The 27,867-nt window shown below is 44.8% G+C and overlaps 1 protein-coding gene across 2 annotated transcripts; it reads right to left on the bottom strand.

The window, feature by feature from the left end:
* Window positions 1–2,902: 2,902 nt before the first annotated feature.
* Window positions 2,903–27,413, bottom strand: LOC117050934 (acyl-CoA (8-3)-desaturase-like). 2 transcript variants are annotated; one of them, XR_004427142.1, is made up of 13 exons: window positions 27,188–27,413; window positions 20,776–20,886; window positions 18,460–18,657; window positions 17,444–17,545; window positions 16,804–16,932; window positions 11,244–11,304; window positions 10,279–10,355; window positions 8,497–8,594; window positions 7,620–7,716; window positions 6,132–6,211; window positions 5,398–5,523; window positions 3,562–3,922; window positions 2,903–3,516 (listed from the first exon to the last, which is right to left on the bottom strand). XR_004427142.1 is itself a non-coding variant. In XM_033156899.1 (12 exons), the coding sequence occupies exons 1-12, from the start codon at window positions 27,374–27,376 to the stop codon at window positions 3,871–3,873; spliced, it is 1,320 nt and encodes a 439-aa protein (XP_033012790.1). In that variant the 5' UTR covers window positions 27,377–27,413; the 3' UTR covers window positions 2,903–3,870. The 2 variants fall into 2 exon arrangements, 1 of the variants encoding a protein (XP_033012790.1); XM_033156899.1 differs by having other exon boundaries at window positions 2,903–3,922.
* Window positions 27,414–27,867: the final 454 nt, after the last annotated feature.

The raw sequence follows: 27,867 nt of genomic DNA, 5'->3' as shown, positions 1-27,867 counted from the left end.
TCACCACATGCATTTATTACGAAAACACACCCATGCAATGCACTTCAGTGTCCAGTCAGGTGACATGCACTTTTATATTAGATTTTCTTCCTTTATCGGATTATCCTTCAATTGGGAAAATCAAAATTTAGTGGAGGGAAACTGCAAGCTGCCACTAAGATGAGGAGGGTGTTGTGTGGACCCCTCAACAAACAAACAAAGGCACAAGCAGCTTCAAATCCACATGAAACTTTAGTGGGATGGGTTTCAAGCAAGTTGCTGCATGCGTGCAATAAGGTCTGCTCATACAATAGGGCTTTCCTCTCTCTCTTCCCCCCATGTGTGCCCCCACGACCCCTAAATCTTCTCTAGACGGTTGGGGGGGGACCACAGAACAGTTTCAAGGAGTCCACAGGGGTAGAAGGGATAAAAGTACCATTGCATCAGACCTTGTTCCCCGTGTGCATACCTCACTTAAGTGATATGTTGAATTCCAGTTCCGCCCATGGTATCATGCCATTCCAAATGTGAACATCAGAAAATACCGCTTTCAAAACTTCTCAAAGAGCCTGCTCAGGTCAGAAGGACTGGTGGCAGAACCATCCACACAAAGGAGCCCTTTCTTGCTAGTGATGCATGTTTGTCTGCCAAAGGATCGTGGCCAGGAGGCACAATTGTCCTACCTCCTCACACAGCCAATGAACGTATGTGTTTGTTAGGGAGCCGGGTGTATGGTATGAAGCAAGAGAAGAAGGAAAATGAACAGAACGGTGGAAAAGATAAAAAGACACACACAGTTTGCTTCACCTACTCTTATTTGTTCAACACTCACATTATGGTTTTTGTTTGTTTGTTTGTTTGTTTTACAGCATGGTTATCCCCATCAAAAAATTCACACGAAAGAGAATACTGTATATCCAGTTTTCATCCATGGGGGGAGACAAACACTCCTCTGCCTCCAGCCTTTCCATCCTCTCTTAATAATTAGCGCAGGGGTAGTGATGGTTTTTATCCTATGCCACAACCCTGCAAAGGGCACTTCTATAATTAGGAGGGCCAAACTACACAAGGCAGCAGAGATATGCCTCTTAAAAACTGACAAATAGCAGCTAACTACCTGAAAAGTTAATACTTATGCTATTTTCCCACTGAATAAGCCATTCAAGTTGCTTTTATTACCCCTTTATGGGTGCAGCCTGTGCACATTTACATTTTCCCTAATGGCAAATAGCAACTGGAGTGAAGGGTGGATCCCCATTTAGATTTTGGACACAAACACCTGCAGCTCCTATTTGTCAAAATTTAAAGAAACTCAAGATCCAGTCCTGGTTCTCCACCACCGCATCTAGTTTGGTGTTGTTGGCAGTTTTTGGCAGACGGCAACATGTGCCATCAGGAAAGGTTTATTGGAAGAAAGGAAGGAAGCCATCATCACATGCTGCTTATACAGTGGACGCTCAGGTTGCGAACGTGATCCATGTGGGAGGCACATTTGCAACCTGCCCGGGTTGCGATTCAGAACTTCTGCGCATGCGCAAAGCGTGATTTAGTGCTTCTGCACATGTGTGCCGAAACCCAGAAGTTACCCATTCCGGTACTTCTGGGTTTGGCGCGGAGCGCAACCCGAAAAAATGTAACCTGCAGCGATCGCAACCTGAGGTATGACTGTATAAGATCAGCGGATAGTGAAGATTGGAAGAAGAAGAAAGGTTGGCATCAACTCACAGAAGGAAAGACTAGAGGTTAAGAAAAGAAAGATGCTTCACAGTTAGGGCTTCATTTTCAAAGGAACATAATGCCCGGAGCAACCCCACATGTCTAATTCAGAAGATGTGCTTTGTCATGTTCTACAGATTGTATCAAATGGCAACATAAGGCTATGGTGGCAATCCAAGGCAGCATGCTCTTTCTCCAAAAGCATTCCTAAGAGGCACATTATACAAGAAAGAATCAGAGGTGATATACTGGCTTGTTTTGAAGGCTGCATGACGTTTCCCTCTGGGCTGGAATGTTAACGCTTTAAAGCTTGTCAGTGAGTGACCACTCCTCTCTAGAGCTATGGGTCTCAAAGCACCAGGCATTCATATGGAAAACTAATACCCATTCTAACAGATTTTCATTATGAATGGATTTCTGGTCTGCTTCTCATCTTAGGTCCCTCTCTCCTAATGCATATAAACCCAGGGCTTTTTTTTCAGCCAGAACTCAGTTCTGGCACCTCTCAGGTGGGCACCATTGCCATTATAAGAGAACAAGGGAGGCGGTCATGGTGAGTTCTGGCACCTCTTCTTCTAGAAAAATAGCACTGTGTAAACCCAATTGTTGAACGGCAAGGCAAAAACCCATTTTGTGGGGAGATACATCTCCATATGGTCTCTCCTTCGGAGAATCAAAGTCTCACTTTATTATTTATTATTATTTATATCCCACCCTTCCTCCTGGAGAAGCCCAAGGCAGCAACTTGGGTCTGAACCTTCCTACTATCTGCCTTTGGACCAGGAAGAACAGAACGATTCAGCAGATACATCTCTTAGCTGTTAGAGAAAGTTGATAACACTCAAATTGTTGGGGGGGACAGGGACGACCAATGTCACTATGTAATTTGTTTTCAGTAGCCGAAATGCCTCAAGGCTATGCATCCCAGTTTCATTGTAAGGGAAGACACCTGTGTGAATAAGAAGCCATGAAAGAATTACAGACACCTCATGGTGACTTTCCCCCCATAAAACCTAATTGCACAACTAATCAAACACCAAGTGAAATAAGCATGAGAAAATTCAAACTCTTCCTCCCCTCATTCCCATTTTAGAGACAAGGAAAGACTATGACAACTTTGAGAATGCCTGCTCTGGACTTGTGCTTCAGTCGCTGTCACCCCCCCCCCCCCAATTGTAGCAGCAAACACCCCAGAGGTTTAGTCCTATTTGTAGAACAGAATTAGTCTAATCAGGTATGTGATCTAGAAACAGCCCTTAGCAACTGAGCAATATAGAAAGAGTGCAATTCCAGTTGTGTGAAAGTATACACTATTTGTTGTCGGGGCATACCAGTAGCTAAACTGAGGGACTTGGGCATCTTCGTACTCCCAATTTCCCTCTGGAAGTTTGACCAATAGCCAGACCAGACATTTATTATCCCCCTTTCAAAATGTGGCCCTGTGGAGTGGTAGTAGTGCCACATCTGTAATTAAGGCACTTTTTTGTCTTTGTGAAAAGTACACCCAGGAATGTCTTGGACTCCTGTGCTCAGAAAGCCTAGCCCAGACTGCTTTCCGTAGTTAAAGATAGGCTGGCCATTCTCTAGCCTGGCCCTGGAATGTGTGCCTGTATCAGTATTTGGGTGCTCTCTTCTCACAATCACCTGCACTGCAGTTTGGCATCTGTTGTCTTCTCTAGTCCCAGCTATGCCTCGTTCCCCAACTTCAAGCTTTCGTGTCCTAATCTGATATTTCTACCACCAGCTCCCCAGATCCTGCATTTTCTTCTCCTTCCCTAGGCCTTCTCCTCTCCACCTCGCTCATCAGACTACATCCACATCCTCGGTTCTTTTTTACTCTAGGAGGGAGCCAGGCAAGCTGGACACCAGGGCGACAGAAGCCTTAAGAGATCCCTAAGTTAAGATTTCCCTTCTACATACAAAGCAAGTGAAATGGCGGCAAAGAAATGAGCATCGTTTCCTGGTCCTGAAGCGTTCTTCCTGGAAAGGTTGCAGTATCTTCAAGAGCAGAGAGGAGGAGAGTGAGGTGCATGAGTGAACAAGACTTCTTGAAACATCATACTCAGTCCCAGCATTCAGCTCAGCCAGCTGCCCATGGTTGGTTAAGCCAAGCCTCTGCTCTCTTCAAGATGCCAACAGCAGGAGGCAGCAAGGGTGAGAGATGTCACCTGCTTCTTACTTATGCAAGTACGCATCGAGCCAGAGCTCCCCTGAATCCTTCAGAGAACTGGAACAAGGGTGAAAAGGATCAAGTCAGGAAACACGAAGAAACAAACCAGGAAAAGAGATTTGATATTGAGCCAGGAATTCTCAGGGCACTGTAGTCATTGAGTGAGCATGTTGAGCTAAGAAATAACCCATAATAGAGCAGAAGGGTGGGATGGGGGGTGGCATTAAAAGCACAAGGGAGAATGCAGCACCCTCTCATGGAGAGAGCCACAGGGCTGGTTCACACATGCAGGCTCATCACCTGATTGCTGCAGCAAATGCTGTACGAATGAGCCATCCCAGGTGAGACAGGACAGGACTTTCAAGTCATCTCAGAGCAGTTCTTTTCAGCAGGCTCAATCCACACACTTTGTCTGCAGGTTTTGAGGACCCAAGCAGTCAAGAGATGCAGTAGGTATGTGTGAACTAACCCACAGAGCTCAGAATCTACAAATGCTTGTTTCGACTTTGCCCCCATGCTCTTCCAAAAGCTCAGGCAAACTACTTTCACTAGCTGCTATTATTAATTATTATTATTATTATTATTGAATAGACTATTGGCTTTTTTTATTAAAAGTAAACTCAAAGAGACTTACGCTATATACAAAAATTAAAACTATTATCAACAGCCCTCCCAACTAGCTTTCCACCTACTCTGTGCTCATTCAATGAAGGATGTCCATTTTCCTGGGATGTGCATATTCTACAGACCTCCTTGCATATTGCGCAGGAGTTATGCTCTAATCATGCACTCATCCCTGTGTCATAGCTGTCAACATTTCCCTTTGTTAAAAAAAGGGAAATTCCCTTATTCCGAATAGGATTCTTCGCAAGAAAAGGGAAAAGTTGACAGCTATGCCCTGTGTTCTTGTTTTTAAAGCAAGTTTCTAAGCCTTGTGGTCAGAGAGGAATATTTGAAGGGGGAGAACCAAAACACGGGCAGTGCCAACATTTTCAAACTCCCCCAAACTGTGTTCAAAGTGCTTTTTAACAACGGCATTAGATTCCAGTGGTTTCCAGTATCTATTACTATTGGCTATTTCTGGCAGAGGCTGACAGGAGCCTTAACGACTTCTCCTGGGCCACACGTTTCCCATACCTGACTTATGTGTGTGCATCTACTTTGAATAAAATTGGCTTAGAAATGTTCTGATTCCTTTGCACCAAGTTTTGATGTGTTTTTAGGAGGAGGGCAAGCAGAATGTATGCAGCCCTCATTATGATTTCTAGAACAACTAAAAGAGTCCTGAAAACTCTGAACATTAACAAATATTGTTTCCTCAGAGCATTCTTCCCAGCTATCTGTTCGCATTATTGGGAGCAATGGCTGGAGACTGGAGGTCCCATATTATCCCCACTCCGCCCCCCATTCTCTTTTCTTTTTGTGCCCTTTCACAAGATGTCGGTCTGATGTGTCTCCCCATACACAGGGGAGCTGTCCTTCCTCATGGGACTGCAAGGGGTGCTGGTGCTTTCACGTTCACTGATACGTACTGTACAATGTCTGCAAAGGCTGTGAGCAGAGGCTTGGACTGGTACTCGATGCCGTGCTTTGCGCAAATGGACTTCACCAAGGGGGTCACCTTATGGAAGTTGTGTCGAGGCATGGTGGGGAAAAGGCTGTGGAGAGAGGGAGAGAGGCAGCTGCCAGGTCTTATGGCTTCTTCAGAGCTCTAGAGAGCCTTCTTCTTCCCGAAATCTCATTAGTGTGTGCAATACTTCTTTGTGAAGCTTGCCCAAGCCAAATAATCGCTTACAAGTTTAATGATTTCTTCTGTAAACAACTGTTGCAGAGGGCCTTGCCCTAAGATTATAATCATAACATTGGGTTCTCTCGCATTGCCAGCTTAAGCTAATCAGGTCCTGGGTGCTTCCCTGGTCCAAGACTGTTTTCACACAGGAATCCAACTTTGCAATATCCCTTGTCCTCTGCTTCCTCATTATACCCAAAGACTACCCACATGATGCTTCTTCAGCAGTACATGAAGCCCCTACAAGCTCAGTTGTCCACATGACTGAATAACATGAATACCATACAGGACCCCAGGCTCTTGAATTGTTAGGTATCTTATGAGGCCTCCATCCTCTTAAGCCCCCTACAAGGTCACTTACTACTGCATAAAATAAGCCTCTCGGGGAAATAGATCCCATTCTTTTTCTAGGCTTCATATTAGCTGATATCCTTAAGACACCTTCCAACTGGTGAAAAAAGAAATATATACACTCACTGGTGCTCAATTTGGAAGTTGAGATGCCCACTGAACCAGTCATTGAACAGGGACTGGTCTACGTTGCATGTTGCCTGGAGCTGGAGAGAGAGAGAGAGAAAATATATTTTAAAAGGTACCACATGATGATATTCTTGTTTTTAGTTCTAGCTAGGCATCCCAATGAACTGTGGCATGCCCTCAACTCCCCATCCTAGTCCTTAGAATAAGAACAACAATAATAAATAGATGGAACTAACAACTGGGAGCAGTTTACCTATCAGATTGCCTTGCCCCACATGGGCCCACTTGACCGCAGGGCTGTACAATATATGTCTGTGTGAATGCTGGCAAAAAACGTCAGCACCTCATATACCTCCCCAGTTCCCGTGTCAACCACAGAGAATAACACCATTATTGCATGACTTCTGGGGCCCAAATGTGGAGCATGTGAGCAGCCACCCCACCCACCCATGACAAAATCCCATGTGTGCGTTAATTCAAAATAATGAATGCAGTGAGAGCGGTAGGAAGGGTGGATTCGGGTTTCACTGGACATGGGACTCAACCAAGCAGCAATAATCGATGGGAGTTCCATGTGTTGACACAAGAGGTATGTCAGGATCTTCCCAAGTGTTGCTCATGAGTAACGACAGAGCCTTCAGTAGCTAAGACTATTTATTGTGCATTACTATTTACAGTGTAGAGCTAGTTCAAAACATGACCGCTCAGTCACTTGCAGAATCCGGAAGTGCCCCTCTCCTGTTTGCCGCCCAATACCAAAGTCTCGGCACCCTAAAACGACATCTGTGGTGCCCCCCAAACCCCCGATGTTGTGCTGGCGCCAGAAGCGGCCGTTCTTCCTCAGATCCTCTCTGGCTGGCGGTGATGGGTCTTTGCCCAGAGTCTCCAAGCCTTCGCATCTCCCTCTCCCTTGGAGAGAGCTCAGGCGAGAGGAGGAGTCTGTCGACAGAAGCGGCTGGCATTCCCTGTAGCGTAGAGAGCCCTCCTCTCGCGAAGAGCTGCTCTCCCAGTCCTCCTCCCGAGGAGGACCTATTTCCCTGCCCTCCTCGTGAGCAGGACCTCCAACCAGCCCCTCCTCTCGAGTAGTCCTCCTGTCCCTCTCTTCCTCGAGAGGAGGACCTCTCTCCCCTTGCTCCCCCCAAGGAATACCCTTGCCCCGGCTCTCCTTCTGAGTAGGGCCTCTCCTCTCCCTGTCCTCGCGAGGAGCCGGGCAATCCCTGACAAGGTATAAAAGTTCTGGATCAGGAAGACACTTGCAAGCATTCCTGTTATTCCTTTTCTAATCTTCTTCCCACAGCCTGTCCTCTTTCACCCCCAACCCAGAACATCCTGTGAAGTTATTAGTATTCCGTCATTACTTCATACATACGGTTACACCCAACCCTTCAGTCACTCAATTATACTTCAGCTCCTAAGATGCTAGACACCTCCTGTATTAAGTCTCATATTCATGATCATAACTGCTGGAATCATTGTGCACATTACCTGGGTTGAAAGCCAGTCCACATTCTTGTCGTAATCAATGTTCATTGGGATGTGGTTCATTTGAGTCACCCAGACAAACCAGTGACTCTCTATAAATCTGCACAAAGCACAGAAGTAAATTGTTGTGTTTCCATCCAACCAAACCCACAGCCTATTGAAAAGCACCAATACTTGACTGACAGTTTAAAAAAAACAAAACCAACCCCCCCCCCACACACACACCTTGAAGGGGAGTAGAAAGCCACAATCCAAACAATATCAAAACCACACCAAGCAAAGGAAAACTAATCAGGTGGCAAAAGGTGTAGAGGAAGGGTGAAGATTAAAACTATATAGTTTTCTCTTAGCAAGAAAGGGGTTTTGTTGCTGTTGTTTTAGAATGTCTGTTCAACATTAGTCGATACAAATCAGTAAATCTTAAACATCATTTATGGCTGGTGTATGGCAGTGGGGTCCATGCTTCTGGTGCAAGCTTGTGAGTGGAATCTAACGGACTGTGAGAGCAGGCTCAGGGAGGGGTGGCTACTTCAAGTTAGTATTGCAGGAACAAAATACCTGCTGTTATGGTGGGCAGAGGGATGTGGACAGGTGGAGCCCAGACTGCTGTGACCCTGGGGAAGGTGCAATGCACCTGTGTGCACAGAAACACAGTGTGTGTGTGTGTGTGTGTGTGTGTGTGCGCGCACACACACACACACACACACACACACCATGGGGCCCCTCTCAATGCATGGCTCATTATCCTGGAAAAGTTCTGTTTCTTGACCATGCCAGAATGTGGTGCTGCAATGCAAACAAAGACCTTTGACTTGGAGGGACTATATGGTAACGCCAAATAACCAGTTATGGTTAGGGTACGGATCCAAATAAAACTCACCTGAGCAGAAAGAAGAGGCCAAGGAGACCTTTCAGTTCCAGTAGGTATGAGTAAGTCAAAAAGAAACGGATGTAGAAAGTCACCATCCAGGCCAGATCCTGTCGCAAAGGAAAGGATGAATGCTCTGCAGAAGGCCATGTCATAGTGCTGCAGACCTCCCCCACCAATTTGCTTATGTAGGGCACCAGTCTCAGAGGCCACCTATGCAGTCTCCTATCACTAAACCTGGGCTCGCCCTCAGTCTGATATACTGAAAAGGTAACAGCCCAGATATCTCCCAAAGCTATTTTAAGTGTCCACATGCTTAAACCTGTCTCGGTCAGGAAGTTTCTTAAACACATTCCTGTTATTCCTCATCAAATCTTCTTTCACTCCCCACATCCTGCCCTCTTTCTGCCCATCCAGGCCCAATTCAGAGTGCTGGTTTTGACCTTTAAAGCCTTAAATGGCTCAGGACCCAAATACCTCAAGCACTGCCTCTCCCCATACAAACTGACCTAGACCGTGCAATCATCATCTAAGGCCCTTCTTCATGTGCCTCCTCCTTGAGAGGTCCAGAGCGTGGCAACATGAGAACGGGCCTTTTCTGCAGTAGCTCCCCACTTGTGGAATGCTCTCCCTGGGGACATTTGCCTGGCGCCTTTGTTACATATCTTTGGGCAACAGGCGAAAATGTTCCTTTTCAACTAGGCCTTTTGCTAATTAAACACTCTATGGCATCTTAAATATGTTGGGGTTTTGTTTTGTGCTATTGTTTTATGAATTTTGTGTTTCTATGTTGTAAACTGCCCAGTGATCTTCAGATGAAATATGGTAAATAAATTTAATAAATGATAACAGAAATAGTAATAAAGTGTAAGTTTAGAAAAGTACAAGCTTAGCCAGGCTTAAAGCAGGTTATACTGCTTGGCTCCCAGCGGATCCTAACTAATTTCCCTTAATTTATATTTATTTATTTATTTATTTAGGCATTTCTCTACTACCCAACGAACTGTGTCCTTTGGACAATTCAACTCTTCTCCAATCCTCTGATACCATTGCCCACACTGTAAGATTGTGCAATCCACACCTCTGATTTGCTCACCCTTGTGATAACTACCCCTCCTGCTATAACAAATTTTAATAGGACTGGCTTTCAAGGGAGCCCATCTCTGTGACCAGGTAATATCCATTTATATAAATCTATAACCTGGAGCTGAAAAGGGGCACTGCATCTCAGGAACTGAACCATAACCCTTGAAGAGGTCATTCTGCAAAACAGCAGTTCTTCAGCTCTAATGTAGCTTGACTGTCCGCAGTTAAACTTTAACTGGAAAAGCCTAGCGGCAAACTAATTTAGAAAGAGGAAAAACCTAAACTGAGAACAGCCCAGTGTAGAGGAAATGTTAGCATAAAAACTGAAGAGTAGCTTTAAGTCTTCAGTTCCAGTTCATATTTTTTTTAAAGAATGAAAGTGCAGTGTTGCAGCCTCAGAGACAAAGAACCGAGGAAAACAGAAAGCAGGTATGCTAAGCAACCTGTGTGAGTTTAGCAACATGGCCATGTGCTAAAGTTCTCCTCTTCCTACAGCAAGTTTATAAACCAAACCATTGTTTTACCTTTTTTTTCCAGCCTGAAATACAATACATTGTTGGGAGACAGGGAAACCAAGTATGGGTGTAAGGAGGTATGTAGAGTACTACAGAGACAAATGTCTGGTGCAACGAGCTCCTAGCTATCATGGAACAAGCCTGTTCCCTCCAGGGCAGCTGATCTGGGGAAGCTGGGCTCAGGCATACTCACCGCCCATTGTTTGCGCTGGACAACAAAGTAGAAGATGTACCACTGCAGGTAGAAAGGCACCAGAGCTGGTGGTCCAACTAGGGATGAATTCAGAGAAACATTCTCAGTTGGCTCAAAAGAAATGAGTGGCCCAAGACAACTAGGCCTTCAGCTTTGTCATGTAAGCATGTCATTTTCTCTCACTTCTCCCTCTCCCTGCTCTACCTGACCAGAGGATTTTTTTTGGTCAGGGCACAGATGCATTGGTTTAGCCCACACAGCAATGGTGCTGACTCCTGCTAATCTCTGCATTTGGTGGGTCAGTATGAACCTCAGGGTTGTCTTGCAGGGTCAGACCAAGAACCCTTGTGGTTCAGAGGGCCATTCGGAGGTACAGAGGCAGAGCATGCTGGAGCCTAATAGTTACATCCAGATATTTGCTCTCAGCTGTATGGAGTGCGCATGTGCGGCATCCCGTACGGAGTGTGCATGTGCGACATCCCGTACAGACTGTGAATGTGCGGCATCCCGTACTGAGTGCACACGCGCAGCAGCCTGTACAGATGCCTGTATGGATGGCACGCAAGAGTGGCAGCCTGTACGGATGCTGCGTGAGCGGTGCCCATACTGACTGTGTGCGCCCTCGGCTGCTCTACAGCTGGAGGGAGGCAGGGGCCATCTTGTCACACATACCCCAGAGTGGCACACGGGGTGACCCGTCCCCTCCGCCCCCACTTCGTACGCCCCTGGCCAAGGGGCCACCTAGTCCAGCATCCTGTTCTCACAGTCACCACCCAAATGCATATGGGAAACCTGCAAACAGGATATTAGTGCAACAGTGTGCTCCCCACTTGCGCTCCCCAGAAACTGGCAGGCATACTGCCTCTAGTACTGGACGTAGCACACAGCCTTGCCGTCCATAAATTTGCCTAAAACCATTTTTTAAGCCATCCAGAAAGCCACTGCAGAAAAGAAATTAAACTCACGGATAAAGAAGTATTTATGCTGGTGATTATAAGGCATGTACTTCTTTTTCTTTACACCAAGCTGTAGGAGGGAGAAAATGGTCACAAAAATTTCTATAGATGGATGAATCAGTTTATTTCCACTTTCATTTTTGCATGATTTTGCCCCTGAGTCTGTACCATTTCTGCATTATTCCAGTCTTCTCAAATACACAAAAAATACATGCAAACACTTATTTGAATATGCATCTCTAAATATATTTTCTCTCAAAACACATGTTAACATATGTTGATTATTATTTTTTTAGCTGAGAGCTATGCTCAAACATTTGGGAAGGGCACAAGCTGGTGGAGAACAAAGTTCCAGGAGGTACAGAGGGGCAACAGAATTCACAGATCTCTAATTTGTCAAGCATCCTTATTCCAAGGCAAACCACATGATCAGTATATAACAGAACCCCTCTTCCCAATACAGTCATACTTTGGAAGTAAAACAGAATCCATTCTGGAAGTCCGTTTGACTTCCAAAACATTCGGAAACCAAAGCGCGGCTTCTGGTTGGGGGCAGGAAGATCCTGCAGCCAATTGGAAGCCATGGAAGCCCTGTCAAACATTCAGCTTCCAAGAATAGTTTGCAAACGGGAACCAAAATGTTTGAGAACTAAGCTGTTCGAAAACCAAGCACTGAGCTTTTTATATGGGAAAGTACTGAAACATTCAATCTCTCACCTATAGTTTGAAGTGATACAAGGGAAGGGACCTTGCTCAGTAGTAAAGTGAGCAAAATGGTCAATTACTGGCATTTCCCAGGCAGGGTTGGGAAAGCCTCCTGTCTGAAATCCTGGAGAATTGTTGCCCATCAGAGTAGGTAATAGTGAGTTAGACGCTTTCCTTTGCAAGTTCAATATAGATTACATGGCTCAGCTGATGATAGGCTTCCAACATGGTACTGTGCCACTTTTCCCAACCCCGGAGGCTCTGCCCAGAGTCAGAATGGCTAATTCCTTGCTCTTCAATGGCCTGATTCCTCAAGTCTTTCTAACTAACCTCCACAGTCTGGCTACCTTATCAATGCCTTAGCAATTGCTGCGCCTGCCCAGCAGCTCCACCTGCTGCTCACTCCAAACCTTGCTGCATTCAGCCCTGTTTGCAATTTATGTCCACCTCCAAACAAAAGCACAAGAGCATCAGGCCCTGTTCTCTTTGCAACACCCCCCCCCCACTTTGCATTTTCAGACCTGGCCCTCGGCTCCCTCCTCACCACCCACTCCTTCTTCCCCAGTTTCTTCACCCAGCCTGTGCAAGCTCCCACTCCCTCACTGCTGCTGCTGCTGCTGCTTGTCATTACTAGGAATATTCATGATTCACCTCAGAAGGCACTTGTAGGGAATAACTAAATGAGGAGAAGAATGCATTGTACACTAAAGTAGCTATGAAAATAGAGAAGGTCAAGATGGAGTGAATCAGGATAGACCAAAAGCAATTTAGCCAAAAGGAATTAATTCCAGCCTGATGAAACAAACACTTGGGTCCCGACCACCCAGAACCAGGGCCAGTGCTGTCATTAGGCCAACTAGGCAACTGCCTAGGGCACAGACCAGAGATGGGTGCAGTACTGACCTTTTAATACAGATTAGATTTTGTTATATCTTATAAATTTCTGATAGCATTTTATTTTTGTTTTCTATTTTGTACATAGTTTCTCAAAGCTCAAACTTACAGGAACTTACACAGTCTCAACAACGTTGCAAAAGAGACTAGTTGGCTTGGCAACTATATGACTTGAACATGCAAAAGATGCAGCACTTGACCTGAAGGAATGGGTGACAACATTTGCAAAGGAAAAGGCACGCAAAGGGAGATTCTGATGTGCCCGAAATTGAAACTTTGAAGAGACTTGCATTTTTAACATCACAATTCACAAGACGATTCCAAATGATTGGTGTGCTAAAACATTTTCTTTTGTATTTGAGAAAGATAATCAAGGATTGTTGTATTACTTATTCTTGCAATTTAAAATAAGTTTAGCAGTTTCAAGTTTTGAGCGAACAGAACTGCAGTGTTGGATACAGGCCTTAATCTCCAGGGCTCCCTCATCAAAGTCAATTAACACAGCAGTGCAGGCTGTAGAACAGGGGTCCCCAAGCCAAGGCCCGGGGGCCGGATGCGGCCCAATCGCCTTCTAAATCCGGCCCGCAGACCATCCGGGAATCAGCGTGTTTTTACATGAGTAGAATGTGTCCTTTTATTTAAAATGCATCTCTGGGCTATTTGTGGGGCCTGCCTGATGTTTTTACATGAGTAGAATGTGTGCTTTTATTTAAAATGCATCTCTGGGTTATTTGTGGGGCATAGGAATTCATTCTTTTTTTTTTTTCAAAATATAGTCCAGCCTCCCCCCACAAGGTCTGAGGGACAGTGGACCGGCCCCCTGCTGAAAAAGTTTGCTGACCCCTGCTGTAGAACTTTCTGCTGTTCTGTGAAGAGGGGAATGCATAATAACATTGGCTGTTGTTTTATAACTTGTTGGAGTAAGACACATACTGGAAATAAGGTGATTGCTAGCAACCAGCATACTTTGCTATGAAGTTTCTTTCTTTGGCAAGCAAGCAAGTCTAATGGATGAAAGGAATGTCTCAGACAAAGGGAGCCTTTTGAAATACTACCATGTACCTAAGTACGGTAATCAAAGCAACATGGGCTTGAATGGAGCTACTGTGAATAGAGATTTAGGTGAATTCTTTCATGAATAATCTAACCACTAACAAAACAGGAATTTTTTTAATAGGATTTTTTTTTTTGTCATGGGAGGTAAAAGGAAATGATGAATAAGCCACTTAAGATAAAAAATTATGAGACTATGTCAACAATCCTATTTATATTTACTCCCCCTGGAGAAACAGTAAAAAATCCTGAGACAGAAATGTCATATTGAGATTCACAGCTGACAGCCTGCCAAGCATCAAATATGTTTTAATGTTGAAGAGGAAAAGGGAGCTGCTATCACATGCTGGTGTCAGGGGAAACTGTAGGAGTCCTCTATTAATGCAGGAGGTGGACATTGAAAAGGGCATGAGAAGTCCGTCACTGAGAGATGAATGGGTGGACATTCCATTGCCACTTATTGCTGTGTTGAACCATCAGTCTGCCAGGCTAGTTTTGATTTGGAGAGGAGTTGGTTGCAGTGAATAAAAAGCCACACTTGTATATCAGAGAATACTAAAAAGAGAAAGTTTGGGGTCAAGAGGATCTGTCAAGAAGAAGCTGAAGCAAAGCTGCACTGGAAAATCTGAAAGAGGTCAAAGGCGACAGCAGAGGGAGAACTTAGCCTAGACTGTCCAAAGGATGGCAAAGGAATTCATGCAGGTAGAAACTCATGAAGAAAGACCTGGAAGAAGAGGAAGACTTCTGAAGTGGCACTTCAAGAGAGTCATTGTATGCTCAGTATAAGAAGGTGAGCTCAAGAAGCTGTGATGTCTTCAGAGAGTGCAAGCTTGTAAACCTCTTCTGTTCTGAACCTTTGTCAGTCTGGTCCTGACCAGAAGAAAGGCTTTGGTTCAATAACATCCAAACAAAACAGTGAGTTCCAACTGTGGACAAGTTAACAGAAGGCAGGGATAGGAAATCAATAGTCCTCCAAATGTTGTTGGACTCCAACTCCCTTTATCCCAGATTACTCGCTGGGGCTGATGGAAGTTGCAGAGGAGGGGGCAGCCAATTTAAGTGAAGTTAGCCCTATTAATTAGGGAAGCAACCTAGTTCAAGATGATTGCCAACTCCTTAGGTTATAGTATCGATTAAGCAAATACTGAACAAAGCATATTTGAATATAGTCCAACCATTAATACTTGTCCTAAGTTTTTTTAAAAAAAATGAGTAAGTTTTAGTACATTGGTTCAATTTAAATAACCTCTTTATGTCTCAAGCCTAAAACCTATCCCACCTACTAGGAAAAGAAAGGAAAATACAGTACAGTATGTATATTTTTACCAGGAATGTTTGATGGCAGTAGAAGGAACAAAATGAACAAGCTGGTTTATAACCATAGCTGTCAACCTTCCCTTTTTTGTGGGAAATTCCCCTATCAGTACTATAGTCTATAGTATAGTACTGATAAGGGAATTTCCCGCAAAAAAGGGAAGGTTGACAGCTATGGTTATAACATCTGATACTACATTTTTATAAATAGTTAAAACCTCCCCAGGGAGTTAAATAGTGGTTTGATTCAAAAGGCTCCTCACAGCACAGGTTGTATTGTTGTATTATTGTATTGCAGATTTCATACAAAAAAAGAAGGATTCTTTAAACAAGAGATCCACAAATCGTTATCAGATTTCTCAGGACTTTTGTTTACTTGAAACCAGCTCTGGAGGATTTCAGTTTTGACTTGAACAGAACTGGTGGGAGGCAGCATGTGCTTAAACTTTCCTCCTCACGTTATTTCCCCAGTCTAACCCAATTGTGCAACCCAAAGTTGTGGTTAAACTCTGGAGGCGGGGGGGGGGGGGGAGAAATAAAGGATGGTACAGGTACCCAGAACCAGAGCTGCAATACTTGCACCCTAGAAACAGTAGAGCAGAGCTTTCCAAACTAATTTCATGTTGGTGACACACTTTTTTAGACATGCATCATCTTGCAACGCAGTAATTCAGTTTTACTAGCAAACTGGAGGTCAAACTAACCCTTTTCCAGCCCCAGGAGGAGCACAGGGAGTAGTTGTGCAACACACCTACACACTGCAGCCGACACACTAACATGTCGTGACACAGTTTTGGAAAGCTCTGCAGTAGAGTTATGCAATGGACACTGTATCATGTACTCTTCAAAATGTATCAGCTAGATACTGATTGCTATTGTTTCCATTAGATTTGTAAAAGTATTTATATTAACATTTTATTTCACTAAGGGCTTCCTACCCGTAAAATAACAGAGAGTTGTGTTTGGCGTGAGTTCGGTTTTAAGTGGCAGATGATTTTCATAATTTTGCCCAGCATAGGTCATTATGAAAAATCTTACCTGCTCTACTTTTATTTTTAAAATATTCCAAAAAGCCACCATTCAAATGAAATTGGGTAGCAACTTCTGAATCGTAACAAGGGGGATGAAATAAAAGTCAGTCAACCTTTCAAATGGCAATAACACTTAACTAGGATTAACATATTTTGCTCAAGGCTTAGCAGAACCTGTTCTGCCTCAAGTCCAGAACTTGTTTCCCAATGCAGAAACAAATAGAGTCAATATACTTAGAAACAGGCCATAAATCTGGTAATGATTGCAAAACTGTGAACCTTTCAAAACAATATAATGCTAGAGCATGCATATAACTTCTTTAAAAATACGTAAAGGAATGTCAGTTTGGCTGTGGAATGTCTATAAACTTATTCTAATCTCTCTCTAAGATTTGGACTTCATTCTGCCTCGATTCAATTAAATTTAAGCAAGGAATCTGCCTTACCCAGACCTTTCCCAAAGTACCAAAAAAAAAAAAAACACAGAGAGAGAGATGCCAATCTAATTTCAATGTATATAGCATCACATGCTTCCCATTCCCCTGCCATTCCCAAAATATTGCAAGACTCACCTCTACAGAGAGTTTCTTTCCCAGCGCAAAAAGCAAAGGATGCATATTGAGATCAGGGTCCTTGCGGAAACAGTTAGGTTTAGCATGGTGCTGGAAATGCCAGTGATTCCACCAGCTAGCTGGTGCCCCCTGAAGAGAGAAATAAATAAGAGGTCTAAATTATAATCTTTATAAGGTAAAGGTAAAGGGACCCCTGAACATTAGGTCCAGTCGTGGACGACTCTGGAGTTGCGGCGCTCGTCTCGCTTTACTGGCCGAGGGAGCCAGCGTACAGCTTCTGGGTCATGTGGCCAGCATGACTAAGCTGCTTCTGGCGAACCAGAGCAGCACACGGAAATGCCGTTTACCTTCCCGCCGGAGCGGCACCTATTTATCTACTTGCACTTCGTGCTTTTGAACTGCTAGATTGGCAGGAGCAGGGACCGAACACTGGGAGCTCACCCTGTCGCGGGGATTTGAACCGCCAACCTTCTGATTGGCAAGCCCTAGGCTCTGTGGTTTAACCCACAGTGCCACCCGCGTCCCAGAATCTTTATACTCTGCCCCAAATAAAGGACACAGCAAAGTCTCAGCCAAAGGGGTTCCATCATTTATTACCACTGGAGTGATGCTAAGGAACAATCCCAGCTCCATTACTCACCTTCAGATGTCCAATCACAAATTTGTGAACCCAGTGGTTCCACTTGGATTTGCCAAAGACCGAAAGGTGTCCCAAATCATGCTGCAGCCAGCCAGCTTGCGCCTGGAAAACATCAGTACAAGCACAATGCCACAATGTAAAATACATGCAGCATTTTATAACATAAGTAGCAACAAAAAGGGGAAAGGACCCATCTCCACCCAAGGGAGCTTTACTGACTGAAGTTTGTCAATGAAGGGAAAAGAGGAGGCTGGGAGAGGTCAGGACAATATGGAGAAAAAGTGCCGTTAATATGCATATGAACCAACTTACAGACTCTGTGTGACAATCATCAGAGGCCTCTTTCACGAGATGTCTGGAGGTTGGCAACACGAGAACGGGCCTTCTCTGTGGTGGCTCCCCATTCATGGAATGCTCTCCCCAGAGGGGTTTACCTGATGCCTTTATTACATATATTTAGGCACCAGGCTAAAATATCTCTCTATAACCAGGCATTTAGCTGATTAACATTCAATGACCCTTTAAATGTGTTTGTGGGAGGGGGGATCATTGGCTTGTTTTTCTTGTATTATGTTTTTTGTCTTCTCATTTTTTGTTTTTATGTTGTGAACTACCCTGTGATCTTCAGCTGAAGGGCACTAAACATTTTTTTAAAAGAACAACAACAATAACAATATGCATAGACTTCGTTGTGACTGGAGACGAAGGCAGAGGAATTAATCCAAAAGCTTGATGGAGTGATTTCAAAGAAGAGAGTGACATAGCATCCCCAAGGTGCTTTAAGGAGTTCCTAGCTTAAGCAGAGTGTGGGTGAGCAGAAAGAATTGTTTGAGGGTAGGAAACCTCTGGGCAGCCATGGGTGGTAACCTGGAGAAGCAATGGTTACAAGAAGCCAGGACTTTCTAGAAGTATCTTGTTTCCTCTTGTGCAGCCTAATGTAGCAGCTAAAACTGTAGTCAATCCTGCCCCACCACCTGTCCTGTTCATTGCCCTGTTGTATCTGATCTGTGGGTTACCTGTACAGTGCCAAGCAGCAATCCAGAGAAGAGGAAAGGCACCAAGGATGGTCCAAAGTACCAGAGGTTGAGCCAAGCTGCCACATCCAGCAGCAAGATGTGCATGAGGTACAGCAAGAAAAAGAGGCGGTTGGGATTCAGAAGCCCCATCTTCTCAACGGTAGCACGGAGCTCACGAAAATCATCTACATGCAGTTTCTGTGGAGAGAGACCACATTGCCGTTTTCTCTCTTCTGCAAGGGGGCCTCATCCAACCTCCTACAGAGAGCATGCTGAAGTCCAGCTTTTCTTTCTCTAGAACCATTCCAGGTGAGCCTATTGTTAGAACCTAGACAGTCTCACAATTCATTTTAAAATCCACACATAAACAGTTGTAAACAAAAAGGCTTTGGAAGGTCAATGTAGTATAGATTCTGTCTGCATGTGTGCTAATGTATACTTTTTATAAAAATCATAATACAGTAGGGTACTGGTGCTGAGCCATTGTTTCGATGGCCATTCAGTATTCGGCATATTATGTTCTCACACTTAACAACCATGTTAAAAACCAGTTCTTAACAACAAAAGATCCTGAGGCAGAACCTCAAAACTGTGCTGCGGTATAGAAAACTTTAGTAAAGCATATGAAATGCGCCGTGTGTTTCCAGCTACATGTTCTTCGAAGTCAAAGGAATACAATGAAGTATGATACTTCATGCAGTGAGATGTGGTGCTTTTTAAAAATTATGCCCAGATAAGGTATCAAGTTCTATTTCTTTGCCTCTGAAGAAGGTATGTTCTAAAAAATTGTTACATATCTCTGGACATTTCATACTTATTATAATTTCTTATACTGTATTTCATTACCATTTTGATAGTAGTAGCTTTGCCAGTAGTGTTTCTTTTTCTTTCTTGTGTTCTGGCAGTGCCCTCATCTTTTTTCAACTGAAAACTAGTTCTTGCCTCTCTCACCCCCAACTAGATCCTTTTTCTGTATCTCTTGTATCTCTTTGATAGGCCACCCGGATACCTTTCCACTGGCTTCACTGATCTTGCTTGACTTCAAACCCACGGGCTGTATTCCATGAAATAGCTGCACATGTGCAACTATGTGACTTCCACCCCTCCTCCTCCCATGTGCCTCCCCCATACCTCCTTAAATCTGTTCCAGAGGGATGGAGGAGCTCCCAGAACAGATTTGGGAGACATACATAGGGAAGAAATGGGGAGAATAGTCTATTGCACAAGGAAAAATTCACCTGTTCTAGGTGGGGTTGCCCTCACCTCAGCAGAGTCAGTGTGTAACTTGAGACTACTCATGGATTCTAAGGAGTGCTAATTCGCAGATGCAGCTGGTTCACCAGCTATGATTGTTTCTGGATCAGGATAGCCTGGCCACTGTTACCCATAGATTACTGTAATGAGCTCAATGTGGGTCAAAAGTTACAGCTAGTATGGAATGCTACAGCCTGACTGCTATACAGTAATCATAGACAGAATCATATAACATCAGTGCTTAAGGGAATTCACAGCCTGCTTACATACTGGTGGTACCACCAATGGTTATTGCCTCTCTGGTGGCAACACGTGGCAGGGTCTCCTCTGTGGTGGCACTACAACCATGAGACATTATCCCATTGCAGATACCATTGGTCCCCTCTTTCAGTTCCATCTGATGACATATATTTTTATAAGGGGGCTAACTGAGACTTTAAAGCTATATATATAATATATGGAGTTCTAGTGACTGACCATCAGTCTCACCAGTTCAACATGCCCTATGATGTTTTAAGATTTTAAGCATTTTTAATATCATGTAAGGTTCTAGATAAGGGATGCGGGTGGCCCTGTAGTCTAAATTACAGAGCCTAGGGCCTGCTGTTTGGAAGGTTGGCAGTTCAAATCCTCACAACGGGGTGTGCTCCCGTTGTTCGGTCCCAGCTCCTGCCCACCTAGCAGTTCAAAAGCACATCAAGTGCAAGTAGATAAATAGGTACCGCTCCGGCGGGAAGGTTTCCATGCGCTGCTCTGGTTCGCCAGAAGCAGCTTAGTCATGCTGGCCACATGACCTGGAAGCTGTCTGCAGACAAATGCTGGCTCCCTCGGCCTATAGAGCGAGATGAGTGCGCAACCCCAGAGTCGTCCATGACTGGACCTAACGGTCAGGGGTATCTTTACCTTTAAGGTTCTAGATATTGTAGTATAACAACCTGCAATTATTAGATGGGTGGTCTCAAAATAAATCACCACCAACAACAATAGTAGTAATGATATTACTATATCATATATATATATATATATATATATATATATATATATATATATATGGAAACTTACATTTTTGCTGGGTTCAAAGCTGGGCTGATCTGCTGCAAGCTCCCCAATGAGCAAGGGCTTCATGTACTTTCTTACTAGAGTCTTGTCCAGGTGGAATGCTGTGAAGGGATCCTGAAAAACCACAGTGGAATGAAGTGAGTAAACTAGTGGTGCTTCAAGAAGGTGGAATTTAAATGCTAATTTTAAAAATGTCAAGAAATAGGCATTGGCACCCCTAGGTCAACATGGGGAAATCTAGCTAGTGAAGCTTGCTGGTCCCATTCTGCACTTCCTAAAATATATCTTCCAATCCAAAATGGCCATATTGTTCCATTAACTTTTTCCTTAAATTAGTAAAGTTCTTCAGTGTAGGAATGTCTCAACATTTCCTCTAGGGGCCTTCCAGTTGTTGCTGAACTCTATTTATCAGCCCAGTCATGATAGGAGTTGTAGTCCAACATCTGGAAGGCCACAGGTTCCCCATCCCTGCGCTAAACAGAGACCTGTCAGTCATATCCTGAATATTTTCTCTTGTCCAAATAATGTTCTTTTGTCTCCTCTTCCAAAAAGCCTCTTTCACCTTCTGACTTGAGTTTCTCTAAAGGCTGCAGCTACACATTCTGGCACATGTGGCATTGGCACAGATACTGATGGTCCTTCAACTGATTTCTAGCCGGGACACTGGTTTCCTTGTTCCTGTGCTTTTATTTTTATTTGAGGCATTTGTTCCTTGTCCCTTCAAGAAGACAACTAAAAGTCCTGGGTAACAGTTATTCCTTCTGGTCACTAGGTGCCGCTCTGGAAATGTGTTTGCATTTATAAACCAGACACTTGCTGCATTTACAGCTCTCCGCTTTCAAATAATGCCCACATCAATCCCAAGGCATTCAAGATTTCGTATTTGTGGGGTAGGTGAAATAGAAGATATTCCCCATTATATACTCCATTGTCAGCTCTATCAAAACCCCAGAAAGATATTTTTGGAACAGATGTTGGCACCGCTACAGGGACAGAACCCTGAAGTGAAAATGTGTAGGCTATTATCTGACCGCGACCTGCTTTTCACATATAAAACAGCCTTATTTGCAAAAGCCACTAAAAAGTATTTGTGCTAGCTACATAAAAGACAATTCTGTAGATTGTGCAGTGATTCATTAATTTGATTTAATGTAAATGGATGTAGATTTCTGGATCTCTTTTAATAGGTTTTATTTGATTTGCTGGACCTGTAACTGGATTTGTAATGGCTTTTAGTCAAAATAAATAAATAAATAAATAAATGATTGATTGATGTCTGCCAACCGTTCATTCAGTCCCTGAGTGTTGTAAACAGGGCAAAGCTGGGGATAAGGTTGTGTAGAAATACCAGCAAATAACATGTGAATTTTCCTGGCTGTTACTGAAAGGCCTCCCAACCCCAATCTAATATTGATTCAGATACATATAAGAAGGCACAGCAAAACTTTGAAACCTCATATTCCTCTCCATGTGCTATTTAGCTTGTCTGTATAACAAGGCCCTACCATAAGGCAGAGTGAGGCAGCCACCTCAGGCAGCAAATGCTGAGGAGTAGGGAATAGGCAAGGCTGTGTGTGCGCCACATGGCCTGCCCTGTGTCACCTAAACAAGCCTGTGCCCTCAAGTGCAATGGAGCAAGCTGTCCCACTGCCAGGGTTCAATTTAAGATGTTCAAGTCAGTGTGGTAACTAGGTGCACAACCTAACCAAGGAGCCCTAGGTGGTGTATAAAGTTTTCCACTCCCCATTGTATCCTCACAGCAATCCACTGTATTTCAGGCTGAGTAAGAATTTGAACCCTAGTCTGACACACTACCCCCTACACCACAATGTCCATGGAAGGCTTGCGCTTCCCCACAAAGAAACAGGTTTGTAGACAGGGGGTACTTCAGACTTCTAACATCCCCATTTGAGGTAAAAGTGCTCACAGGGGTGGACTTTGGTCTTTCAAATTTCAGCAGTGCCATGTACAAGGCCAAAATTAAGCGCCCCACCCGCCTCTCGCCTCCCGTTCTGCTCAATTCACTATGTCATAGTTGTGACACCCTGTGGCGCTCAATTGGCTCAGTGCCCAGTGGGGGAGAACTGGTCACACTGCCCTAAATCTGCCTCAAATGCTCAAGAGCAGGCATCAGCAACCTTTTTCAGCCATGGGCTGGTCCACCGTCCCTCAGACCATGTGGTGGGCCAGACTATATTGGGGGGGGGGGGATGAACGAATTCCTATGCCCCACAAATAACGCAGAGATGCATTTTAAATAAAAAACACACATTCTACTCATGTAAAAATACCAGGCAGGCCCCACAAACAACCCAGAGATGCATTATAAATAAAAGGACACATTCTACTCATGCAAAAACACGCTGATTCCCGGACCGTCCGCAGGCCGGATTGAAAAAGCGATTGGGCCGCATCTGGCCCACGGGCCTTATGTTGCCTATCCCTGCTCAAAAGGGTCTTTTTAGTTCAGCTGAAAGCACTATTGGAGGAAACAGATTGTCTGGACCCATTCCAGTCTGTGCTCAGGCCTGGGTTTGATGCATAATCCACTTTTTTATATATAGCATGTTTTAAACATGTTTTAAGCTGTTTTATTATTGTCATGTCTGCTGCCCTGGGCTCTTTTGGCAGGAGGGGCAGTATATAAATTGAATAAATAGTAACAACAACAACAACTTTGTATCACACTGACACAGTGTCAGTCACTCTTCTGTTCAAGCAGTGTGAGGACCTCAGGAAAGAAGCTGGTTTCTTCTTGTCTAATATAATGCCTCTGCTGTTGACACCCCTCAGACCGAAAATGTCCCCTTTCTAAAAAAATCTCTGTATTAGCTTTTATCCTTTCCTTCTGTTCCACGATACTGATCAACACATGCTATCCTTAATTTGTGCGCTTTTGGATGGTGCTGGCCCTTTAAGGCTGGCTAGGAAAGTGTTTTAAAATGCAGCCGATATAACTACTTCCAGTGCTCAACGTACTTCAGAGAGAGAGAGAGAGAGAGAGAGAGAGAGAGATTGTATCCCCTGTTCCTAAGTTTATCTGAATCCTGGGAGTGGGGATTTTCCTGTTAGTTTTCTCATTGGAAGGAGGAAAGGGGGTGGTTCGTAGGCTGATCTGTAGATGGTGGTACCATAAGATTCAGCCAATCCTCACAATGGCTGTTGTAAAAACCCGGCAGTAATGTAAAAAACGGAGAGAAGGGAGGGAGGCGATAGAGAGGGACCTTGTAAATCACCTTCTCGGAATTGGAATAGTTAGCTGGGCAGCAGGATGTAGAAGGTGAACCTCTCATTTTCTTATATTTTTTTGATTTTCCATATATATATATATATATATATATATCAGCTTTTTTTGCCAGATGAACAGTATTTCATCTTTGTTTCCAATTGCACAAGTGTTAAGCTTTCAGCATGTCCTCAAGGCTGCTAAATCCAGACTAAAATACATGGCTTATTCAGAGTCAAAAGCACTGCCACGATGCACATTGCCAGATGCATTTTTTTTGTGTCTGGATTGTGCTATGTACATGATGAGTCAGACAGCTGAGCCATTCATCACAAACACAAATTGCCGTTTAGTATGCCACCACTATCATTTCTAAAAAGGCTAGAGTGGCTGCACGACCAGTTGAAATGTGAGTTTGTGAGAAGTGGTTCAGACAGAAACCTCACTGTAAGCACAAGACTATCTGAGTTCCATAAAAAGCACAGCCACGTAAACTGGAGGTCCATTGATCTAAGCTTCTGCTGTTCTGGGATCCCATCAATGAAGTGAAGTAATGACTTAGGTTCAAATCGGAGCTTAGCCATGACCGCAATAAATCTATGCTGTGGTCGGATTTTAAACCCAGATCAAATACTTCTATGGTTTTCCACTTCAGCTCTCCAAGGCAAAATACAAAGAATAGCAGCCAGCCCCACAAGGTGGTTATGAAGATGTGCAAGAAAATGGCATTACTTGACTTGACACTTGCAGCTTAACTAACATTAACACACAATGCATGCAACAAAATCCTGATAGACTCATTTTCCTTTTAGACAGAAGCCATTTCTGGAGGAGGAGATTTGGGGTGGAGAGCTGATGCGATAGGGCAGAAGGGCACAGAGACTACTTAACCTTTATCAAACCTACTGCTTCTCCACTTCCCCACCCCAGTACAGTGCTCCCATGGAGTTACAAACAAGTTTGTGTAGATAAACAAGCATGTAGAATCTTAACAGGTATTTATTGTATCTATCAGTTTAGTATGAAGTGTGAAATGGCCTGCAGATAAGCGAATGCTCCCCACTTCTCTTTCCACAGAAAGGTTTGGAAGCTCCCGTTTTATGGTTAACCATGGTTTGTTGCTGGTCCAAGCTATGGTTAACTTTAATAAGGGTTGGTTTCAGGCAAATCAACTTCACGCCATAATTATCAAAGTTAAGTTTTTATTAATCATAATTCCAAGTCTGGATGGCATTTTAAGCTATGGTTATGCAAAGTGGGGGACAAAAGGGGGGCACAATAGGGCTTGCTGTGGCTGATTCCTGGTTGCATATATATCATGCTAAACTTCAATTTAGTACATGCAAACAGTGGGGCAGATTCACAATACTAGATGTCACTGCCATTTGCCAGGAAGAAGGGTGGTGGTCAATGTAGTGCAGATCCACTGGCAGGAGCACCAGATTGACTCCATCGGTGTGCCTGCAGCACACCATTCTCCCCCCCCCCACCTCCCCACCTCTCCACTGCCAGAAGGCTAGTGCTGTAGCTCCACCCCATCAGGAGAGCCACTTTCTAATGTGAACACTAATAGAGCACTGCATGGATGCCTAATAAGCAGGGCCAGCCCAAACACATTTTGCTGCCTGAAGCAAAGGATAATTTGCCACACACATACACACCCAGATACTGACTAGACTGGCAACTGAATCTTACTTCAATCCTTGCAACAGGATAGCATCCTCCAGTGCAACCAAGGGTAGTGGGATGGTTATGGGGGTGGGTGACTGGCCTGCGGCGCACATAGCTCTGGTCTCTAACAGAGGAAAATGTCCAAGAGAAGTGGCTGGATGCGTGAAGCCACTGCTGCCCCACCAAGCCTCTGACACCTAAGGCAATTGACTTGCTCTGCCTAATGGTAGGGGCAGCCCCAACAGGTTGCAGTCATCATTTTGAAAAGTTATCTTCATTCTCAAGTTGGTACTTGTACAAGACAGTACACGTGGGAAATTAAGGTATCGAGGAGAAATGGTCTGCCTAGTTCTCCCCCTGACCATGTTAGCTTTCTATGGGGGATATTTGAACATGCTTTGGGAAGAAGAGGGAGCCATATAGACCAACAAATAGATAGACATAGTACAGACAGACAGACAAGCAAACTAGCAAAGCACACAGGCCAGACACCATGCTTTCCCCTCTTCCACAGTTCCTGCTCTCTCACACAAAAAGGCAAATATTCATTCATAGCCTTCTCATTTTTGTCTAAGTCCTACAAAAATGATGGGGAAACTGTGGTCCTCTAAACATTGCTGGACTCCCAACTCCACCCCAGACCACATGGCCTATGCTGTACAAAGCTGAAGAAGGCTGGGAGGCCAACAACACCCAGAGATCCACAGGTGATCTGTCCCTGCAGCACAGAGAATGTACTGCATGTTCTTACAACTAGAAAAGTGATCACTGTGAGACATGTGAAATAACAGTGTTTCTGAGCATGTGCAAAGTTATTTTTCTTTCTTTACCTCCAGACAGAAAATGTAATGCAGGTTCCATCCTTCACCATATATACATGGGCATAGCTAGGATATTTGTTTGGGGGGAGGCAGGACTTTGTTGAGGGGGGGAGAACCGATGTGATTGGTCAGTTAGTTATTTCTATTTAAATATTCATCATTGCCTATGGCAACTCTTGCCCTTTTGAGTATAAGGCACAGCCTCTCCATGAAAAAACCCCTGCAGGATCTTTAGGCCACTCCAGGGCCCTCGGTGTGGCTGAGTGGGCTCCAGATGTTGGAATCCGAAGCATGGCTTTGCATTGAATAGTTCAGTCAGTAGAGAATGAGACTCCTAATCTCAGGGTTTCGGGTTCGAACTCCACGTCGGGCAAAAGATTCCTGCATTGCAGGGGTTTGGGCTAAATGATTCGCGTGGTCCCTTCCAACTCTACGATTCTAAGCCCCGGAGATTGCTTCCCATTAAACACGTGTAGGTTCGGGTCGCAACAATGATCACTTCTCCACTAAAGCCCGCACAAAACACCAGACACATGCCGGCCTATCCAGTAACCTTATTCCTCCAGGCATCTCTCGCCCTCCAGCCCGGCCCCTGAAACATGATCTCCGCCCCCACCGCTCGCCCGGGAAGGAGCTCCCCGGCTTCGCTGCGTGGGGCATCCCCTCTGGCGCCCCCGCTCTCCTTCGGCCCCCTCACCGTGGCGTCCTGGCCCGCATAGTGGCTGATCACGCGGGAGCCCCCCGGGTGCCGCTTGTGGAACTGGCTGATGTCGTAGACCTTCCTGTCGATCACCAGCCACCGCTCCGGCGCCTTGCCCGATCGCAGCTGGATCTCGTTCCACGTGAAGAGCCGCGGGGCTGCCGCGGGGATCTCGGCTTCCGCCATCTCCGCCAGCGGCTTTCACGGTGCCACAGCCAGTGACCACCGGTTGGTCGAGGCGCTTCTGCCTTTCCAGCGGCGCCGAGCAGCCGCCACCCCCGAGCGCCCAGTCAGCTGCGCGCTCCGCCCGGGACACGCCTCTCCGCGCCCTGCGCGCCCGGCTCGAGAGAGCCCATTGGCCGGCCGCTCTGCCGGCTCGCTGCGAGAGAGCGAGCTCAGGCTTTATTGTGCAGGAAATCCCTGGCGCGCATTGGATGCCCGCTCCCTCCCGCCGTTGCCTGTGCCCCGGCAGATGCCGTGCTGCGTAATCCCATGGCCTTTGTTCGTGCCGGTCCCGTTCCGATGATATTTGGCAAGCCCTTGCCTTTGCCAAGGCAAGATGTTACATAAAAAAGGACTGCGGGGGGTGGGGATGGTGCGCGCGCAAATGAGAACTGGTTGCTGTCTGGGTGGCTTCTGAGAAAGTCCTTCAATAGTGGTCCTTCAATAATGACTTT

The sequence above is a fragment of the Lacerta agilis genome, chromosome 1 (assembly GCF_009819535.1).
Source record: "Lacerta agilis isolate rLacAgi1 chromosome 1, rLacAgi1.pri, whole genome shotgun sequence".
Taxonomy (NCBI): Eukaryota; Metazoa; Chordata; class Lepidosauria; order Squamata; family Lacertidae; genus Lacerta; species Lacerta agilis.
This window is presented reverse-complemented; position numbering and strand designations above follow the sequence as displayed.